Raw genomic sequence first — 21,566 nt, 5'->3', positions numbered from 1 at the left:
CAGATCCACAGGGCTGTTCAGTAAATATGGATCTTTGCTTTTTGATCTGGGAATGGTAACTTTTAATTTTTACTGCTAAAAACAAGTAAAACAAAAAATTATATTATAGACAGAGGCAGTAATATTTTTTCTATTTATATAAAATTGAACCCCTGTAAAAATTTGTGCTGATTGGATGTATTAAACAACTTCACAACTGCAACATATGGTGAAATTAGATATTTCTAACATTTTTAACTATTAGTCATTGTTTGTGATGTTTTTTACTTGATGATTTGTGTATTTATTTTTTTTCTAAATTGGATGGACTACATTTTGTCTCGTAATAAAGATTTATGAATTAATACTAAGTTGTTTCTTTAACCTGTTTTTCGGCTGTCCACACTCCACTTCAGTCGGGGGCGGTATTGCACCAATTTCCTTGTTTGCCAATTTCCAAAAACATCGAAGAAGAATTGTGCATGGCCTAAGCTAGAAAACTGCTGCATTGTCCCATTCCTGCTAATATTTCAGCAACCATGTCTTCAGCTCAGCATCTCAGAGAGTTTATCAGAGAGAGACTAACTGCTGCTGCTCAAGAAATCTTCACCGAGGTTGAAAAAACCATCATTTGCTACGAGGAAGAGCTCGATGCTCAGCGCAGGATGATGGGGATCAACTGGAAACCAGAAATTAAGCTACACAGAGTCGGTTCGGAGCTGCAGAGACAAAGTTCTGGTAGGTCTGGATAAAGGTGCTGATGTTTTCACTGAAGACAGCAGAGATCCGTCAGCGGCGATAGTTGCTGCAGCTCCAGCTGCTGCTAAACGGGGCTGAACAGAAACTGTTTTAGCTGCTAGCTACAGAGGCTAGCACAAACGTGTTTATGAGTCAAGCCCCATGACTGATATATGACCCCAATTATTATTTATGATGGAAATCCGGAATACAAGGTGTAAATGCTTAATTTGTAAACTCATACATGATTTTGTAAGTCAGAGCAGTGGAGAGTACAGGTCCTTCTCAAAATATTAGCATATTGTGATAAAGTTCATTATTTTCCATAATGTAATGATAGAAATTGAACATTCATATATTTTAGATTCATTGCATATTAACTGAAATATTTCAGGTCTTTTATTGTCTTAATACGGATGATTTTTGCATACAGCTCATGAAAACCCAAAATTCCTATCTCACAAAATTAGCATATTATGAAAGGGGTCTCTAAAGGAGCTATGAACCTAATCATCTGAAGCAACGAATGAACTCTAAACACCTGCAAAAGATTCCCGAGGCCTTTAAAACTCCCAGCTTGGTTCATCACTCAAAACCCCAATCCTGGGTAAGACTGCCGACCTGACTGCTGTCCAGAAGGCCATCATTGACACCCTCGAGCAAGAGGGTATGACACAGAAAGATATTTCTGAACGAACAGGCTGTTCCCAGAGTGCTGTATCAAGGCACCTCAGTGGGAAGTCTGTGGGAAGGAAAAAGTGTGGCAGAAAACGCTGCACAACGAGAAGAGGTGACCGGACCCTGAGGAAGATTGTGGAGAAGGACCGATTCCAGACCTTGGGGGACCTGCGGAAGCAGTGGACTGAGTCTGGAGTAGAAACATCCAGAGCCACCGTGCACAGGCGTGTGCAGGAAATGGACTACAGGTGCCGCATTCCCCAGGTCAAGCCACTTTTAAACCAGAAACAGCGGCAGAGGCGCCTGACCTGGGCTACAGAGAAGCATCACTGCACTGTTGCTCAGTGGTCCAAAGTACTTTTTTCGGATGAAAGCAAATTTTGCATGTCATTCGGAAATCAAGGTGCCAGAGTCTGGAGGAAGACTGGGGAGAAGGAAATGCCAGATGTCCAGTGTCAAGTACCCACAGTCAGTGATGGTCTGGGGTGCCATGTAAGCTGCTGGTGTTGGTCCACTGTGTTTTATCAAGGGCAGGGTCAATGCAGCTATCTATCAGGAGATTTTGGAGCACTTCATCTGCTGAAAAGCTTTATGGAGATGAAGATTTCATTTTTCAGCCCGACCTGGCACCTGCTCACAGTGCCAAAATTACTGGTAAATGATTTACTGACCATGGTATCACTGTGCTCAATTGGCCTGCCAACTCTCCTGACCTGAACCCCGTAGAGAATCTGTGGGCTATTGTGAAGAGAAAGTTGAGAGACGCAAGACCCAACACTCTGGATGAGCTAACGGCTGCTATCGAAGCATCCTGGGTGTAAGAGCCTTATGGTTGAAATGAGCAGTTACTGATGTGGCAGGACCACACGGCTTTGACACCTGGGTGGTGGGTGTGTCGAGGTGGGCGTGACTGTCACTAAGGTATGAATGGGAGCCATACTGGCGCGCTGATTTGTATGTATGAGGAAGTGGGTGCGCCGGTGGTGGTCATAATTTCTGTTGACCGTGTTGTAATGTCGCTTATTGTTAGCCACATCGTATGGTTTAGCCTGGGCAGTATGTGTCAGTCCATGTAAAATCTGAAGTATGACAGTCAAGTGGAATAAATTGATGATTGCAACAACAACCTGAAGCGACTTGGAGTGTATTGAAGCACGCGTCGGACAGTCTGAAATTCACCGCGTTAACCCAGTGCGGCCCTCTACAATACCGCTAGTTTGCCGCACTTTTACTGGGCCTCCATAACACCTCAGCAGTGCCACAGGCTGATTGCCTCCATGCCACGCCTCATTGAAGCAGTCTTTTCTGCAAAAGGATTCCCGACAAAGTATTCAGTGCATAACTGTACATAATTATTTGAAGGTTGACTTTTTTTGTATTAAAAACACTTTTCTTTTATTGGTCGGATGAAATATGCTAATTTTGTGAGATAGGAATTTTGGGTTTTCATGAGCTGTATGCCAAAATCATCCGTATTAAGACAATAAACGACCTGAAATATTTCAGTTAGTGTGCAATGAATCTAAAGTATATGAATGTTAAATTTTTATCATTACATTATAGAAAATAATGAACTTTATCACAATATGCTAATATTTTGAGAAGGACCTGTATTATTATGGAGACGCGGAACAAAGGGATGAAACACAATAGGAGAATATTTGTTTGTTTCTTATATTAATTGAGCCACAGAGGCACTTGCAGGTCCAGCGCTGCAAGTTGCACAGCCCTGATATATCAGATAAAAACGATAAATCTGCATTTTATTTAATTCTTGAAGTTAAGAAAATAAAGCTGGACTAAGATATCAGTTAGTTCTAGTAAAACAAAATATTTACTGTTATCGCTTCAGTTCAGGGACCCAGACCAGTTCTACAGGGAAATGGGCAAACTGTGTCAAAGTAGAAACATGCAAATGATTTTGTCCAAATCTATATTTCTCAAATGTGTTTAATGAAATATGTCTCTGTTGCTGCTCATTAGTAGTGTGGGACATAGTCAAGTTAAATAGATCAAATGATTCCAACTGATTACAGGAAATTATTTCTTTGCGTTATGTCTCTCAAACATCCAGTTTTCATGAATGCAGTGTCTGATGGTTGCTATGGAGACCTGATGCCTCCAGGATGTTCCTCTTGGCTGCAGTTCTCTTACAGAGAGACCTGGAGATGTGTTGACCTGCTCCACCATCCTCCTCAGTGTGTGGTGTTGAGATAAACTCATCCAGCCTCAACTCTCACACAATCAGTTACTAAACTAAATGTACAGTCAGAGCGATAATGAATAGGTTTCAATGTTAGGCCAGTCCTTTTGATCTTTTCTTGCATCCACTTCCTCTTGAACATCAACACATCTGCCTTTGTTAAGGAAATGATGTCTACTCTTTCTTTTTTGAATAGTGGCTTAGAGAAACGCGTCTCTGTCTCATCATATTTATAACCCAGAGAACCAGACTGTGATGTTTCACTAAATTAAATTCCTACACAGTCTGGTCAACTTTAAAAAGTGAGGCTAGACATAAGGTTACAAGTGAGATTAAAAACATATTTTGTTAATGTATTTTGAGATCTTCAATGGTATGAATGCCTGAAAATTAAACATTAAATTGTAAATAAAAAATATGTATGAAACTGTTCTTCTAGATTAAAATCTGAATGTATTTGAAATCTTTTAAACATTTTTGCCATGTCAGCAAATTAATGTGGAGGACACGTCACCTGCTTTTTAGTTAAAATCTACAAACCAATTTTATATGAACTATATGATGCTTACAGACCAGAATCTCCAGGAAAGTTCAGGCTGATCCATGAGATAGTTATCAATTAAATTATATTAATGATGTCATCCTTTGTTCCCACAGACCTCCAACAGCCAAGTGTCTCCAGTGAGGAAGAAGCTTCTGCCATCCAACAAGTCTGTAGCCTGGCAAGTAGGTCCAGTCAGAAAGAAGCAGAACATCAGTGGACTGAAGAGGTACAGATGGAACCAGAACCAAAATGGATTAAAGAAGAAGAGAACGAACCAGAACCTGCACTGCTCAAACATGAGGAAGTGAATTATCCACTAACAAATGTAAAAAAAGAGGAGTTAGATTGTTCAGTGCTTCAACATGAACAGCAGCCACCAGAACATTTACCAACTGGACAGGACCAGAAGAACCTCTGCAGCAGTCAGGAGGGAGAGCAGCTTGTCCAGAAGCAGTTTGCTGCTTTGACTGAGACTTCTACTCTTCAGGAAGATGATATGAATGAAGTCGAGACAAAAACAGAGCAGCTTTCCCTTCATATCTCTCCACTGGTTGAGAGCAAAGATCAGGAAGGAAGCAGCTCCTCTGTGTCAGGTAGTCAGGCTGATACCAGTACAAAGAAAAGATCTTTCAAATGTGACATTTGTGGTAGATGTTTCCCACAACAGAGTAATTTTTTAAACCATTACAGAACTCACACTGGTGAGAGACCTTTTTCATGCCAATCATGTGGAAAAGGTTTTTCTCATATTAGTAATTTTTATCGTCACAGGAATATTCATACTGGGGAGAAACCTTTTTCATGCCAGTCATGCGGAAAGAATTTCTCTCAACATAGTCATCTAAATAGTCACAAGAAAATTCATACAGGTGAGAAACCTTTTTCATGCCAGTCATGCGGAAAGAATTTCACTCGTCTTACAAACTTAAATCGTCACAAGATAAGTCATACAGGTGAGAAGGGTTTTCACGATAAACAATAAATTAATCAGCAGTACATAAATATGAGCTTAATAATAAAATGATGGCTATAATATTACTTCTTTGTTTTTATCGTCTCTCCTTCTACAAAGAAACTGGATGAGAAAAAGTTTCACTCCCGTGCCTCCTGCTATTCCCTCCCCTCTCATTTTATTGGTAGCGGCTAAACACACAGGGAGCTAAAAGTGTAAATTTTCTTCCAGTCTGGCTGAACCGAACACCTGGCACACGATTGCGATGATAACAACAAAAGATGAAAGGTTTCCAACTTTCTTGCATAGCGTCTATAGGTGTATGAGCTAGAAATGTCACATGCATGAATTGTGTCTTTTGCTCAGCTGGATGAGAGCTAGCGACTCTCTTCTCACCCCGCAATCTCCATAAGAGGGAGAAGCGCCGTCTCCTGTCATCGTGTGACCATTACTTCAGTTACCTGCTGGGCTCCTTGTCTCCTACCACACAGTGTAGCATAAAGCCTGGTGAGGAGGAGCAAGAGGTCTGGGAGCCTCTTGGATTCAAACTGCAGTTTATCCATGTTTCTTATAGACAAAGTTACTGATAAAGAGAAACCCTTTCATTTGTCTTTTTCTTTTTTTCTCTTCTTTGAAAACCTGGATGTTATTTTCTTGACTGCATTGTTCCAGTCAGTCGTCGTAGTCTTTGGCTGCTGCTGAACACTGTTGCCTACAAGTTCACTAAGCAGGAGCAAACCATTTAATACAGATCCACAGGGCTGTTCAGTAAATATGGATCTTTGCTTTTTGATCTGGGAATGGTAACTTTTAATTTTTACTGCTAAAAACAAGTAAAATAAAAAATTATATTATAGACAGAGGCAGTAATATTTTTTCTATTTATATAAAATTGAACCCCTGTAAAAATTTGTGCTGATGGGATGTATTAAACAACTTCACAACTGCAACATATGGTGAAATTAGATATTTCTAACATTTTTAACTATTAGTCATTGTTTATCTGCCTTGTGATTATTTTTACTTGATGATTTGTGTATTTATTTTTTTTCTAAATTGGATGGACTACATTTTGTCTCGTAATAAAGATTTATGAATTAATACTAAGTTGGTAGGTCTCAAAGGCACAGTCTTAGTGTGGCTTAGGTCGTATTTGACGGATAGGTCTTTCTGTGTTGACATAGATGATTTTAGATCATCGTCTGCTCCTTTATTGTGTGGAGTACCGCAGGGCTCGATACTTGGACCTCTTTTGTTTTCTTTATATTTGCTTCCCCTTGGGTCAATATTTAGGAAACATAATATTGCTTTTCATTGCTATGCGGATGATACACAAATTTATGTGCCTCTCAATCGTAAGGGAGTCAATACAGTTCCAATTTTAATGGAGTGCCTTGATGACATAAAAACTTGGATGGCTCTGAATTTTTTGAATTTTAATGAAAGAAAGACGGAAGTTATTATTTTTGACCCTGGTACTACCTGCAAGTCCACTCCTGTGGATTTGGGTCCGCTATCACATTACGTAAAGCCATTTGTTACAAATTTGGGCTTTGTAATGGACGCAAATTTTAAGTTGGATAAACAAATCAGAGCCGTTGTGAAAACGAGCTTTTTCCATTTGAGACGGCTTGCTAAGATTAGGAATATTGTACCAGTGGATTATTTTGAAATATTAATCCATGCTTTTATCACAACACGACTGGATTACTGTAACTCCTTATATGTGGGTGTCAGCCAGTCTTCTTTGTCCCGTCTTCAGCTGGTCCAGAATGCGGCTGCTCGGCTCTTAACTGGATCGCGGCAGAGAGAACATGTTACCCCGATTTTATATTCTCTGCACTGGCTGCCGGTACATTTCAGAGTGCATTTTAAGATTCTTTTATTTGTATTTAAATCTTTAAATGGCCTTGCTCCCTCCTATCTCTCTGAGCTGCTACATATACACTGTCCTCCTCGAGCTCTTAGATCAGCGAGCCAAATGAACCTGGAGGTGCCAAGGACTTCCAGGAGGCAGAGAGGAGACAGGGCGTTTGCTGTTGCAGCTCCCAAACTTTGGAATTCTTTACCTATGTTGGTAAAACAGGCCCCCTCCTTAGCAATTTTTAAATCTGCTCTTAAGACTTACCTTTTTCGGTTGGCCTTTGATTCAGTTTGAGATGCTGCTTTTCTGTATTTATCTGGGTATGTTTATGTATTATATAGAGTGTTTTATGTCACTGCATTGTTGGTTTTTATGTGTTTTAATTTTGATCTTTATTTGTTTAATCTTGTGATTGTACAGCACTTTGGTCAGTGGTACTGTTTTAAAGTGCTATATAAATAAACTTGCCTTGCCTTGCCTTGCCTTGTTTCTTTAACCTGTTTTTCGGCTGTCCACACTCCACTACAGTCGGGGGCGGTATTGCACCAATTTCCTTGTTTGCCAATTTCCAAAAACATCGAAGAAGAATTGTGCATGGCCTAAGCTAGAAAACTGCTGCATTGTCCCATTCCTGCTAATATTTCAGCAACCATGTCTTCAGCTCAGCATCTCAGAGAGTTTATCAGAGAGAGACTAACTGCTGCTGCTCAAGAAATCTTCACCGAGGTTGAAAAAACCATCATTTGCTACGAGGAAGAGCTCGATGCTCAGCGCAGGATGATGGGGATCAACTGGAAACCAGAAATTAAGCTACACCGAGTCGGTTCGGAGCTGCAGAGACAAAGTTCTGGTAGGTCTGGATAAAGGTGCTGATGTTTTCACTGAAGACAGCAGAGATCCGTCAGCGGCGATAGTTGCTGCAGCTCCAGCTGCTGCTAAACGGGGCTGAACAGAAACTGTTTTAGCTGCTAGCTACAGAGGCTAGCACAAACGTGTTTATGAGTCAAGCCCCATGACTGATATATGACCCCAATTGTTATTAATGATGGAAATCCGGAATACAAGGTGTAAATGCTTAATTTGTAAACTCATACATGACTTTGTAAGTCAGAGCAGTGGAGAGTATTATGATGGAGACGCGGAACAAAGGGATGAAACACAATAGGAGAATATTTGTTTGTTTCTTATATTAATTGAGCCACAGAGGCACTTGCAGGTCCAGCGCTGCAAGTTGCACAGCCCTGATATAGCAGATAAAAACGATAAATCTGCATTTTATTTAATTCTTGAAGTTAAGAAAATAAAGCTGGACTAAGATATCAGTTAGTTCTAGTAAAACAAAATATTTACTGTTATCGCTTCAGTTCAGGGACCCAGACCAGTTCTACAGGGAAATGGGCAAACTGTGTCAAAGTAGAAACATGCAAATGATTTTGTCCAAATCTATATTTCTCAAATGTGTTTAATGAAATATGTCTCTGTTGCTGCTCATTAGTAGTGTGGGACATAGTCAAGTTAAATAGATCAAATGATTCCAACTGATTACAGGAAATTATTTCTTTGCGTTATGTCTCTCAAACATCCAGTTTTCATGAATGCAGTGTCTGATGGTTGCTATGGAGACCTGATGCCTCCAGGATGTTCCTCTTGGCTGCAGTTCTCTTACAGAGAGACCTGGAGATGTGTTGACCTGCTCCACCATCCTCCTCAGTGTGTGGTGTTGAGATAAACTCATCCAGCCTCAACTCTCACACAATCAGTTACTAAACTAAATGTACAGTCAGAGCGATAATGAATAGGTTTCAATGTTAGGCCAGTCCTTTTGATCTTTTCTTGCATCCACTTCCTCTTGAACATCAACACATCTGCCTTTGTTAAGGAAATGATGTCTACTCTTTCTTTTTTGAATAGTGGCTTAGAGAAACGCGTCTCTGTCTCATCATATTTATAACCCAGAGAACCAGACTGTGATGTTTCACTAAATTAAATTCCTACACAGTCTGGTCAACTTTAAAAAGTGAGGCTAGACATAAGGTTACAAGTGAGATTAAAAACATATTTTGTTAATGTATTTTGAGATCTTCAATGGTATGAATGCCTGAAAATTAAACATTAAATTGTAAATAAAAAATATGTATGAAACTGTTCTTCTAGATTAAAATCTGAATGTATTTGAAATCTTTTAAACATTTTTGCCATGTCAGCAAATTAATGTGGAGGACACGTCACCTGCTTTTTAGTTAAAATCTACAAACCAATTTTATATGAACTATATGATGCTTACAGACCAGAATCTCCAGGAAAGTTCAGGCTGATCCATGAGATAGTTATCAATTAAATTATATTAATGATGTCATCCTTTGTTCCCACAGACCTCCAACAGCCAAGTGTCTCCAGTGAGGAAGAAGCTTCTGCCATCCAACAAGTCTGTAGCCTGGCAAGTAGGTCCAGTCAGAAAGAAGCAGAACATCAGTGGACTGAAGAGGTACAGATGGAACCAGAACCAAAATGGATTAAAGAAGAAGTGAACGAACCAGAACCTGCACTGCTCAAACATGAGGAAGTGAATTATCCACTAACAAATGTAAAAAAAGAGGAGTTAGATTGTTCAGTGCTTCAACATGAACAGCAGCCACCAGAACATTTACCAACTGGACAGGACCAGAAGAACCTCTGCAGCAGTCAGGAGGGAGAGCAGCTTGTCCAGAAGCAGTTTGCTGCTTTGACTGAGACTTCTACTCTTCAGGAAGATGATATGAATGAAGTCGAGACAAAAACAGAGCAGTTTTCCCTTCATATCTCTCCACTGGTTGAGAGCAAAGATCAGGAAGGAAGAAGCTCCTCTGTGTCAGGTAGTCAGGCTGATACCAGTACAAAGAAAAGATCTTTCAAATGTGACATTTGTGGTAGATGTTTCCCACAACAGAGTAATTTTTTAAACCATTACAGAACTCACACTGGTGAGAGACCTTTTTCATGCCAATCATGTGGAAAAGGTTTTTCTCATATTAGTAATTTTTATCGTCACAGGAATATTCATACTGGGGAGAAACCTTTTTCATGCCAGTCATGCGGAAAGAATTTCTCTCAACATAGTCATCTAAATAGTCACAAGAAAATTCATACAGGTGAGAAACCTTTTTCATGCCAGTCATGCGGAAAGAATTTCACTCGTCTTACAAACTTAAATCGTCACAAGATAAGTCATACAGGTGAGAAGGGTTTTCACGATAAACAATAAATTAATCAGCAGTACATAAATATGAGCTTAATAATAAAATGATGGCTATAATATTACTTCTTTGTTTTTATCGTCTCTCCTTCTACAAAGAAACTGGATGAGAAAAAGTTTCACTCCCGTGCCTCCTGCTATTCCCTCCCCTCTCATTTTATTGGTAGCGGCTAAACACACAGGGAGCTAAAAGTGTAAATTTTCTTCCAGTCTGGCTGAACCGAACACCTGGCACACGATTGCGATGATAACAACAAAAGATGAAAGGTTTCCAACTTTCTTGCATAGCGTCTATAGGTGTATGAGCTAGAAATGTCACATGCATGAATTGTGTCTTTTGCTCAGCTGGATGAGAGCTAGCGACTCTCTTCTCACCCCGCAATCTCCATAAGAGGGAGAAGCGCCGTCTCCTGTCATCGTGTGACCATTACTTCAGTTACCTGCTGGGCTCCTTGTCTCCTACCACACAGTGTAGCATAAAGCCTGGTGAGGAGGAGCAAGAGGTCTGGGAGCCTCTTGGATTCAAACTGCAGTTTATCCATGTTTCTTATAGACAAAGTTACTGATAAAGAGAAACCCTTTCATTTGTCTTTTTCTTTTTTTCTCTTCTTTGAAAACCTGGATGTTATTTTCTTGACTGCATTGTTCCAGTCAGTCGTCGTAGTCTTTGGCTGCTGCTGAACACTGTTGCCTACAAGTTCACTAAGCAGGAGCAAACCATTTAATACAGATCCACAGGGCTGTTCAGTAAATATGGATCTTTGCTTTTTGATCTGGGAATGGTAACTTTTAATTTTTACTGCTAAAAACAAGTAAAATAAAAAATTATATTATAGACAGAGGCAGTAATATTTTTTCTATTTATATAAAATTGAACCCCTGTAAAAATTTGTGCTGATGGGATGTATTAAACAACTTCACAACTGCAACATATGGTGAAATTAGATATTTCTAACATTTTTAACTATTAGTCATTGTTTATCTGCCTTGTGATTATTTTTACTTGATGATTTGTGTATTTATTTTTTTTCTAAATTGGATGGACTACATTTTGTCTCGTAATAAAGATTTATGAATTAATACTAAGTTGGTAGGTCTCAAAGGCACAGTCTTAGTGTGGCTTAGGTCGTATTTGACGGATAGGTCTTTCTGTGTTGACATAGATGATTTTAGATCATCGTCTGCTCCTTTATTGTGTGGAGTACCGCAGGGCTCGATACTTGGACCTCTTTTGTTTTCTTTATATTTGCTTCCCCTTGGGTCAATATTTAGGAAACATAATATTGCTTTTCATTGCTATGCGGATGATACACAAATTTATGTGCCTCTCAATCGTAAGGGAGTCAATACAGTTCCAATTTTAATGGAGTGCCTTGATGACATAAAAACTTGGATGGCTCTGAATTTTTTGAATTTTAATGAAAGAAAGACGGAAGTTATTATTTTTGACCCTGGTACTACCTGCAAGTCCACTCCTGTGGATTTGGGTCCGCTATCACATTACGTAAAGCCATTTGTTACAAATTTGGGCTTTGTAATGGACGCAAATTTTAAGTTGGATAAACAAATCAGAGCCGTTGTGAAAACGAGCTTTTTCCATTTGAGACGGCTTGCTAAGATTAGGAATATTGTACCAGTGGATTATTTTGAAATATTAATCCATGCTTTTATCACAACACGACTGGATTACTGTAACTCCTTATATGTGGGTGTCAGCCAGTCTTCTTTGTCCCGTCTTCAGCTGGTCCAGAATGCGGCTGCTCGGCTCTTAACTGGATCGCGGCAGAGAGAACATGTTACCCCGATTTTATATTCTCTGCACTGGCTGCCGGTACATTTCAGAGTGCATTTTAAGATTCTTTTATTTGTATTTAAATCTTTAAATGGCCTTGCTCCCTCCTATCTCTCTGAGCTGCTACATATACACTGTCCTCCTCGAGCTCTTAGATCAGCGAGCCAAATGAACCTGGAGGTGCCAAGGACTTCCAGGAGGCAGAGAGGAGACAGGGCGTTTGCTGTTGCAGCTCCCAAACTTTGGAATTCTTTACCTATGTTGGTAAAACAGGCCCCCTCCTTAGCAATTTTTAAATCTGCTCTTAAGACTTACCTTTTTCGGTTGGCCTTTGATTCAGTTTGAGATGCTGCTTTTCTGTATTTATCTGGGTATGTTTATGTATTATATAGAGTGTTTTATGTCACTGCATTGTTGGTTTTTATGTGTTTTAATTTTGATCTTTATTTGTTTAATCTTGTGATTGTACAGCACTTTGGTCAGTGGTACTGTTTTAAAGTGCTATATAAATAAACTTGCCTTGCCTTGCCTTGCCTTGTTTCTTTAACCTGTTTTTCGGCTGTCCACACTCCACTACAGTCGGGGGCGGTATTGCACCAATTTCCTTGTTTGCCAATTTCCAAAAACATCGAAGAAGAATTGTGCATGGCCTAAGCTAGAAAACTGCTGCATTGTCCCATTCCTGCTAATATTTCAGCAACCATGTCTTCAGCTCAGCATCTCAGAGAGTTTATCAGAGAGAGACTAACTGCTGCTGCTCAAGAAATCTTCACCGAGGTTGAAAAAACCATCATTTGCTACGAGGAAGAGCTCGATGCTCAGCGCAGGATGATGGGGATCAACTGGAAACCAGAAATTAAGCTACACCGAGTCGGTTCGGAGCTGCAGAGACAAAGTTCTGGTAGGTCTGGATAAAGGTGCTGATGTTTTCACTGAAGACAGCAGAGATCCGTCAGCGGCGATAGTTGCTGCAGCTCCAGCTGCTGCTAAACGGGGCTGAACAGAAACTGTTTTAGCTGCTAGCTACAGAGGCTAGCACAAACGTGTTTATGAGTCAAGCCCCATGACTGATATATGACCCCAATTGTTATTAATGATGGAAATCCGGAATACAAGGTGTAAATGCTTAATTTGTAAACTCATACATGACTTTGTAAGTCAGAGCAGTGGAGAGTATTATGATGGAGACGCGGAACAAAGGGATGAAACACAATAGGAGAATATTTGTTTGTTTCTTATATTAATTGAGCCACAGAGGCACTTGCAGGTCCAGCGCTGCAAGTTGCACAGCCCTGATATAGCAGATAAAAACGATAAATCTGCATTTTATTTAATTCTTGAAGTTAAGAAAATAAAGCTGGACTAAGATATCAGTTAGTTCTAGTAAAACAAAATATTTACTGTTATCGCTTCAGTTCAGGGACCCAGACCAGTTCTACAGGGAAATGGGCAAACTGTGTCAAAGTAGAAACATGCAAATGATTTTGTCCAAATCTATATTTCTCAAATGTGTTTAATGAAATATGTCTCTGTTGCTGCTCATTAGTAGTGTGGGACATAGTCAAGTTAAATAGATCAAATGATTCCAACTGATTACAGGAAATTATTTCTTTGCGTTATGTCTCTCAAACATCCAGTTTTCATGAATGCAGTGTCTGATGGTTGCTATGGAGACCTGATGCCTCCAGGATGTTCCTCTTGGCTGCAGTTCTCTTACAGAGAGACCTGGAGATGTGTTGACCTGCTCCACCATCCTCCTCAGTGTGTGGTGTTGAGATAAACTCATCCAGCCTCAACTCTCACACAATCAGTTACTAAACTAAATGTACAGTCAGAGCGATAATGAATAGGTTTCAATGTTAGGCCAGTCCTTTTGATCTTTTCTTGCATCCACTTCCTCTTGAACATCAACACATCTGCCTTTGTTAAGGAAATGATGTCTACTCTTTCTTTTTTGAATAGTGGCTTAGAGAAACGCGTCTCTGTCTCATCATATTTATAACCCAGAGAACCAGACTGTGATGTTTCACTAAATTAAATTCCTACACAGTCTGGTCAACTTTAAAAAGTGAGGCTAGACATAAGGTTACAAGTGAGATTAAAAACATATTTTGTTAATGTATTTTGAGATCTTCAATGGTATGAATGCCTGAAAATTAAACATTAAATTGTAAATAAAAAATATGTATGAAACTGTTCTTCTAGATTAAAATCTGAATGTATTTGAAATCTTTTAAACATTTTTGCCATGTCAGCAAATTAATGTGGAGGACACGTCACCTGCTTTTTAGTTAAAATCTACAAACCAATTTTATATGAACTATATGATGCTTACAGACCAGAATCTCCAGGAAAGTTCAGGCTGATCCATGAGATAGTTATCAATTAAATTATATTAATGATGTCATCCTTTGTTCCCACAGACCTCCAACAGCCAAGTGTCTCCAGTGAGGAAGAAGCTTCTGCCATCCAACAAGTCTGTAGCCTGGCAAGTAGGTCCAGTCAGAAAGAAGCAGAACATCAGTGGACTGAAGAGGTACAGATGGAACCAGAACCAAAATGGATTAAAGAAGAAGTGAACGAACCAGAACCTGCACTGCTCAAACATGAGGAAGTGAATTATCCACTAACAAATGTAAAAAAAGAGGAGTTAGATTGTTCAGTGCTTCAACATGAACAGCAGCCACCAGAACATTTACCAACTGGACAGGACCAGAAGAACCTCTGCAGCAGTCAGGAGGGAGAGCAGCTTGTCCAGAAGCAGTTTGCTGCTTTGACTGAGACTTCTACTCTTCAGGAAGATGATATGAATGAAGTCGAGACAAAAACAGAGCAGTTTTCCCTTCATATCTCTCCACTGGTTGAGAGCAAAGATCAGGAAGGAAGAAGCTCCTCTGTGTCAGGTAGTCAGGCTGATACCAGTACAAAGAAAAGATCTTTCAAATGTGACATTTGTGGTAGATGTTTCCCACAACAGAGTAATTTTTTAAACCATTACAGAACTCACACTGGTGAGAGACCTTTTTCATGCCAATCATGTGGAAAAGGTTTTTCTCATATTAGTAATTTTTATCGTCACAGGAATATTCATACTGGGGAGAAACCTTTTTCATGCCAGTCATGCGGAAAGAATTTCTCTCAACATAGTCATCTAAATAGTCACAAGAAAATTCATACAGGTGAGAAACCTTTTTCATGCCAGTCATGCGGAAAGAATTTCACTCGTCTTACAAACTTAAATCGTCACAAGATAAGTCATACAGGTGAGAAGGGTTTTCACGATAAACAATAAATTAATCAGCAGTACATAAATATGAGCTTAATAATAAAATGATGGCTATAATATTACTTCTTTGTTTTTATCGTCTCTCCTTCTACAAAGAAACTGGATGAGAAAAAGTTTCACTCCCGTGCCTCCTGCTATTCCCTCCCCTCTCATTTTATTGGTAGCGGCTAAACACACAGGGAGCTAAAAGTGTAAATTTTCTTCCAGTCTGGCTGAACCGAACACCTGGCACACGATTGCGATGATAACAACAAAAGATGAAAGGTTTCCAACTTTCTTGCATAGCGTCTATAGGTGTATGAGCTAGAAATGTCACATGCATGAATTGTGTCTTTTGCTCAGCTGGATGAGAGCTAGCGACTCTCTTCTCACCCCGCAATCTCCATAAGAGGGAGAAGCGCCGTCTCCTGTCATCGTGTGACCATTACTTCAGTTACCTGCTGGGCTCCTTGTCTCCTACCACACAGTGTAGCATAAAGCCTGGTGAGGAGGAGCAAGAGGTCTGGGAGCCTCTTGGATTCAAACTGCAGTTTATCCATGTTTCTTATAGACAAAGTTACTGATAAAGAGAAACCCTTTCATTTGTCTTTTTCTTTTTTTCTCTTCTTTGAAAACCTGGATGTTATTTTCTTGACTGCATTGTTCCAGTCAGTCGTCGTAGTCTTTGGCTGCTGCTGAACACTGTTGCCTACAAGTTCACTAAGCAGGAGCAAACCATTTAATACAGATCCACAGGGCTGTTCAGTAAATATGGATCTTTGCTTTTTGATCTGGGAATGGTAACTTTTAATTTTTACTGCTAAAAACAAGTAAAATAAAAAATTATATTATAGACAGAGGCAGTAATATTTTTTCTATTTATATAAAATTGAACCCCTGTAAAAATTTGTGCTGATGGGATGTATTAAACAACTTCACAACTGCAACATATGGTGAAATTAGATATTTCTAACATTTTTAACTATTAGTCATTGTTTATCTGCCTTGTGATTATTTTTACTTGATGATTTGTGTATTTATTTTTTTTCTAAATTGGATGGACTACATTTTGTCTCGTAATAAAGATTTATGAATTAATACTAAGTTGGTAGGTCTCAAAGGCACAGTCTTAGTGTGGCTTAGGTCGTATTTGACGGATAGGTCTTTCTGTGTTGACATAGATGATTTTAGATCATCGTCTGCTCCTTTATTGTGTGGAGTACCGCAGGGCTCGATACTTGGACCTCTTTTGTTTTCTTTATATTTGCTTCCCCTTGGGTCAATATTTAGGAAACATAATATTGCTTTTCATTGCTATGCGGATGATACACAAATTTATGTGCCTCTCAATCGTAAGGGAGTCAATACAGTTCCAATTTTAATGGAGTGCCTTGATGACATAAAAACTTGGATGGCTCTGAATTTTTTGAATTTTAATGAAAGAAAGACGGAAGTTATTATTTTTGACCCTGGTACTACCTGCAAGTCCACTCCTGTGGATTTGGGTCCGCTATCACATTACGTAAAGCCATTTGTTACAAATTTGGGCTTTGTAATGGACGCAAATTTTAAGTTGGATAAACAAATCAGAGCCGTTGTGAAAACGAGCTTTTTCCATTTGAGACGGCTTGCTAAGATTAGGAATATTGTACCAGTGGATTATTTTGAAATATTAATCCATGCTTTTATCACAACACGACTGGATTACTGTAACTCCTTATATGTGGGTGTCAGCCAGTCTTCTTTGTCCCGTCTTCAGCTGGTCCAGAATGCGGCTGCTCGGCTCTTAACTGGATCGCGGCAGAGAGAACATGTTACCCCGATTTTATATTCTCTGCACTGGCTGCCGGTACATTTCAGAGTGCATTTTAAGATTCTTTTATTTGTATTTAAATCTTTAAATGGCCTTGCTCCCTCCTATCTCTCTGAGCTGCTACATATACACTGTCCTCCTCGAGCTCTTAGATCAGCGAGCCAAATGAACCTGGAGGTGCCAAGGACTTCCAGGAGGCAGAGAGGAGACAGGGCGTTTGCTGTTGCAGCTCCCAAACTTTGGAATTCTTTACCTATGTTGGTAAAACAGGCCCCCTCCTTAGCAATTTTTAAATCTGCTCTTAAGACTTACCTTTTTCGGTTGGCCTTTGATTCAGTTTGAGATGCTGCTTTTCTGTATTTATCTGGGTATGTTTATGTATTATATAGAGTGTTTTATGTCACTGCATTGTTGGTTTTTATGTGTTTTAATTTTGATCTTTATTTGTTTAATCTTGTGATTGTACAGCACTTTGGTCAGTGGTACTGTTTTAAAGTGCTATATAAATAAACTTGCCTTGCCTTGCCTTGCCTTGTTTCTTTAACCTGTTTTTCGGCTGTCCACACTCCACTACAGTCGGGGGCGGTATTGCACCAATTTCCTTGTTTGCTAATTTCCAAAAACATCGAAGAAGAATTGTGCATGGCCTAAGCTAGAAAACTGCTGCATTGTCCCATTCCTGCTAATATTTCAGCAACCATGTCTTCAGCTCAGCATCTCAGAGAGTTTATCAGAGAGAGACTAACTGCTGCTGCTCAAGAAATCTTCACCGAGGTTGAAAAAACCATCATTTGCTACGAGGAAGAGCTCGATGCTCAGCGCAGGATGATGGGGATCAACTGGAAACCAGAAATTAAGCTACACCGAGTCGGTTCGGAGCTGCAGAGACAAAGTTCTGGTAGGTCTGGATAAAGGTGCTGATGTTTTCACTGAAGACAGCAGAGATCCGTCAGCGGCGATAGTTGCTGCAGCTCCAGCTGCTGCTAAACGGGGCTGAACAGAAACTGTTTTAGCTGCTAGCTACAGAGGCTAGCACAAACGTGTTTATGAGTCAAGCCCCATGACTGATATATGACCCCAATTGTTATTAATGATGGAAATCCGGAATACAAGGTGTAAATGCTTAATTTGTAAACTCATACATGACTTTGTAAGTCAGAGCAGTGGAGAGTATTATGATGGAGACGCGGAACAAAGGGATGAAACACAATAGGAGAATATTTGTTTGTTTCTTATATTAATTGAGCCACAGAGGCACTTGCAGGTCCAGCGCTGCAAGTTGCACAGCCCTGATATATCAGATAAAAACGATAAATCTGCATTTTATTTAATTCTTGAAGTTAAGAAAATAAAGCTGGACTAAGATATCAGTTAGTTCTAGTAAAACAAAATATTTACTGTTATCGCTTCAGTTCAGGGACCCAGACCAGTTCTACAGGGAAATGGGCAAACTGTGTCAAAGTAGAAACATGCAAATGATTTTGTCCAAATCTATATTTCTCAAATGTGTTTAATGAAATATGTCTCTGTTGCTGCTCATTAGTAGTGTGGGACATAGTCAAGTTAAATAGATCAAATGATTCCAACTGATTACAGGAAATTATTTCTTTGCGTTATGTCTCTCAAACATCCAGTTTTCATGAATGCAGTGTCTGATGGTTGCTATGGAGACCTGATGCCTCCAGGATGTTCCTCTTGGCTGCAGTTCTCTTACAGAGAGACCTGGAGATGTGTTGACCTGCTCCACCATCCTCCTCAGTGTGTGGTGTTGAGATAAACTCATCCAGCCTCAACTCTCACACAATCAGTTACTAAACTAAATGTACAGTCAGAGCGATAATGAATAGGTTTCAATGTTAGGCCAGTCCTTTTGATCTTTTCTTGCATCCACTTCCTCTTGAACATCAACACATCTGCCTTTGTTAAGGAAATGATGTCTACTCTTTCTTTTTTGAATAGTGGCTTAGAGAAACGCGTCTCTGTCTCATCATATTTATAACCCAGAGAACCAGACTGTGATGTTTCACTAAATTAAATTCCTACACAGTCTGGTCAACTTTAAAAAGTGAGGCTAGACATAAGGTTACAAGTGAGATTAAAAACATATTTTGTTAATGTATTTTGAGATCTTCAATGGTATGAATGCCTGAAAATTAAACATTAAATTGTAAATAAAAAATATGTATGAAACTGTTCTTCTAGATTAAAATCTGAATGTATTTGAAATCTTTTAAACATTTTTGCCATGTCAGCAAATTAATGTGGAGGACACGTCACCTGCTTTTTAGTTAAAATCTACAAACCAATTTTATATGAACTATATGATGCTTACAGACCAGAATCTCCAGGAAAATCCAGGCTGATCCATGAGATAGTTATCAATTAAATTATATTAATGATGTCATCCTTTGTTCCCACAGACCTCCAACAGCCAAGTGTCTCCAATGAGGAAGAAGCTTCTGCCATCCAACAAGTCTGTAGCCTGGCAAGTAGGTCCAGTCAGGATCAGAAAGAAGCAGAACATCAGTGGACTGAAGAGGTACAGATGGAACCAGAACCAAAATGGATTAAAGAAGAAGAGGAGGAACCAGAACCTGCACTGCTCAAACATGAGGAATTGGATTATCCACTAACAAATGTAAAAAAAGAGGAGTTGGATTGTTCAGTGCTTCAACATGAACAGCAGCCACCAGAACATTTACCAACTGGACAGGACCAGAAGAACCTCTGCAGCAGTCAGGAGGGAGAGCAGCTTGTCCAGAAGCAGTTTGCTGCTTTGATTGAGACTTCTACTCTTCAGGAAGATGATATGAATGAAGAAGAGAGAAGAACTGAGCAGCTTTCCCTTCATATCTCTCCAGTGGTTGAGAGCAAAGATCAGGAAGGAAGCAGCTCCTCTGAGTCAGAGAGTCAGTCTGGTACCAGTACAAAGAAAAGATCTTTCAAATGTGACATTTGTGGGAGATGTTTCCCACAACAGAGTAATTTTTTAAACCATTACAGAACTCACACTGGTGAGAGACCTTTTTCATGCCACTCATGTGGAAAAGGTTTTTCTCATATTAGTAATTTTTATCGTCACAAGAAAATTCATACAGGTGAGAAACCTTTTTCATGTGAAACATGTGGAGAAAGTTTCTCTAATATGACAAATGTAATTCGTCACAAGAAAATTCATACAGGTGAGAGGCCTTTTTCATGTGAAACATGTGGAAAAAGTTTCTCTAATATGAGAAATGTAATTCGTCACAAGAAAATTCATACAGGTGAGAGGCCTTTTTCATGTGAAACATGTGGAAAAAGTTTCACTAATATGACAAATGTAATTCGTCACAAGAAAATTCATACAGGTGAGAGGCCTTTTTCATGCCAGTCTTGTGGAAAAAGTTTCTCTCGAATTAGTCATTTAAGTGACCACAAGAAATTTCATACCGGCGAGAGACCTTTTTCATGCCAGTCATGTGGAAAGAGTTTCACTCAACGTAGTGATTTAAATCGTCACAAGAAAATTCATACTGGGGAGAGACCTTTTTCATGCCAGTCTTGTGGAAAACGTTTCATTCGAAGTGGTCATTTAAATCGTCACAAGAAAATTCATACTGGGGAGAGGCCTTTTCATGCCAGTCATGCAGAAAGAATTTCACTCGTCTTAGAAACTTAAATCATCACAAGATAAGTCATACAGGTGAGAAGGGTTCTCATGATAAACAATAAATCAATCAGCAGTAAATAAATATATGCTTAATAATAAAATGATGGCTATAATATTACTTCTTTGTTTTTATTGTCTCTCCTTCTACAAAGAAACTGGATGAGAAAAAGTTTCACTCCCGTGCCTCCTGCTATTTCCTCCCTCTCATTTTATTGGTAGCGGCTAAACACACAGGGAGCTAAAAGCGTCAATTTTCTTCCACTCTGGCTGAACTGAACACCTGGCACACGATAGCGATAACAAAAAAAGATGAAAGGTTTCCAACTTTCTTGCATAGCGTCTATAGGTGTATGAGCTAGAAATGTCACATGCATGAATTGTGTCTTTTGTTCGGCTGGATGAGAGCTAGCGACTGTCGTCTCACTACGCAATCTCCATAAGAGGGAGAAGCGCCGTCTCCTGTCATCGTGTGACCATTACTTCAGTTACCTGCTGGGCTCCTTGTCTCCTACCACACAGTGTAGCATAAAGCCTGGTGAGGAGGAGCAAGAGGTCTGGGAGCCTCTTGGATTCAAACTACAGTCTATCCATGTTTCTTATAGACAAAGTTACTTATAAAGAGAAACCCTTTCATTTGTCCTTTTCTTTTTTTCTCTTCTTTGAAAACCTGGATGTTATTTTCTTGGCTGCATTGTTCCAGTCAGTCGTTGTAGTCTTTGGCTGCTGCTGAACACTGTTGCCTACAAGTTCACTAAGCAGGAGCAAACCATTTAATACAGATCCACAGGGCTGTTGAGTAAATATGGATCTTTGCTTTTTGATCTGGGAATGGTAACTTTTAATTTGTACTGCTA

At 39.4% G+C, this 21,566-nt stretch overlaps 5 protein-coding genes and 1 long non-coding RNA gene across 8 annotated transcripts in view; 5 read left to right on the top strand and 1 right to left on the bottom strand.

Moving 5' to 3' along the window:
- LOC116721093 (uncharacterized) overlaps positions 1 to 5,075 on the bottom strand; it is a 54,554-nt gene extending 49,479 nt beyond the window's left edge. Inside the window, exon 1 of the long non-coding RNA XR_004339509.1 lies at positions 4,937 to 5,075. This is a non-coding gene — a long non-coding RNA (uncharacterized LOC116721093). The remainder of the gene's footprint in view (positions 1 to 4,936) is intronic.
- The window catches only part of LOC116720992 (zinc finger protein 771-like), an 18,354-nt gene extending 12,153 nt beyond the window's left edge, over positions 1 to 6,201 (top strand). Inside the window, exon 3 of the mRNA XM_032564550.1 lies at positions 5,012 to 6,201. Coding sequence (XP_032420441.1) covers positions 5,012 to 5,124 — 113 coding nt within the window. The 3' untranslated portion in view covers positions 5,125 to 6,201. The remainder of the gene's footprint in view (positions 1 to 5,011) is intronic.
- Positions 1 to 21,566, top strand: part of LOC116720932 (zinc finger protein 708-like) — a 74,765-nt gene that overhangs the window by 22,601 nt on the left and 30,598 nt on the right. The window lies entirely within an intron of this gene.
- LOC116720979 (zinc finger protein with KRAB and SCAN domains 3-like) lies at positions 426 to 21,566 on the top strand. Its single transcript, XM_032564525.1, has 3 exons — positions 426 to 717; positions 19,481 to 20,158; positions 20,243 to 21,566. The coding sequence occupies exons 1-3, from the start codon at positions 519 to 521 to the stop codon at positions 20,719 to 20,721; spliced, it is 1,356 nt and encodes a 451-aa protein (XP_032420416.1). The 5' UTR covers positions 426 to 518; the 3' UTR covers positions 20,722 to 21,566.
- On the top strand, positions 7,513 to 11,276 carry LOC116721006 (zinc finger and SCAN domain-containing protein 21-like). 2 transcript variants are annotated; one of them, XM_032564572.1, is made up of 3 exons: positions 7,513 to 7,808; positions 9,331 to 10,212; positions 10,331 to 11,276. In XM_032564572.1, exons 1-2 carry the CDS (start codon positions 7,610 to 7,612, stop codon positions 10,197 to 10,199), a joined length of 1,068 nt encoding a protein of 355 aa, XP_032420463.1. In that variant the 5' UTR covers positions 7,513 to 7,609; the 3' UTR covers positions 10,200 to 10,212; positions 10,331 to 11,276. The 2 variants fall into 2 exon arrangements, with proteins under 2 accessions (XP_032420463.1, XP_032420462.1); XM_032564571.1 differs by having other exon boundaries at positions 9,331 to 11,276.
- LOC116721007 (zinc finger and SCAN domain-containing protein 21-like) lies at positions 12,589 to 21,566 on the top strand. 2 transcript variants are annotated; one of them, XM_032564573.1, is made up of 4 exons: positions 12,607 to 12,883; positions 14,406 to 15,287; positions 20,617 to 20,622; positions 20,915 to 21,566. In XM_032564573.1, the coding sequence occupies exons 1-2, from the start codon at positions 12,685 to 12,687 to the stop codon at positions 15,272 to 15,274; spliced, it is 1,068 nt and encodes a 355-aa protein (XP_032420464.1). In that variant the 5' UTR covers positions 12,607 to 12,684; the 3' UTR covers positions 15,275 to 15,287; positions 20,617 to 20,622; positions 20,915 to 21,566. The 2 variants fall into 2 exon arrangements, with proteins under 2 accessions (XP_032420466.1, XP_032420464.1); XM_032564575.1 differs by lacking the exons at positions 20,617 to 20,622; positions 20,915 to 21,566 and adding an exon at positions 15,406 to 16,351 and having other exon boundaries at positions 12,589 to 12,883.

This window comes from Xiphophorus hellerii, chromosome 6, assembly GCF_003331165.1.
Source record: "Xiphophorus hellerii strain 12219 chromosome 6, Xiphophorus_hellerii-4.1, whole genome shotgun sequence".
Lineage (NCBI taxonomy): Eukaryota > Metazoa > Chordata > Actinopteri > Cyprinodontiformes > Poeciliidae > Xiphophorus > Xiphophorus hellerii.
Note: the sequence above shows the minus strand (reverse complement) of the source record. Positions and strands in the feature narration are given on the sequence as shown.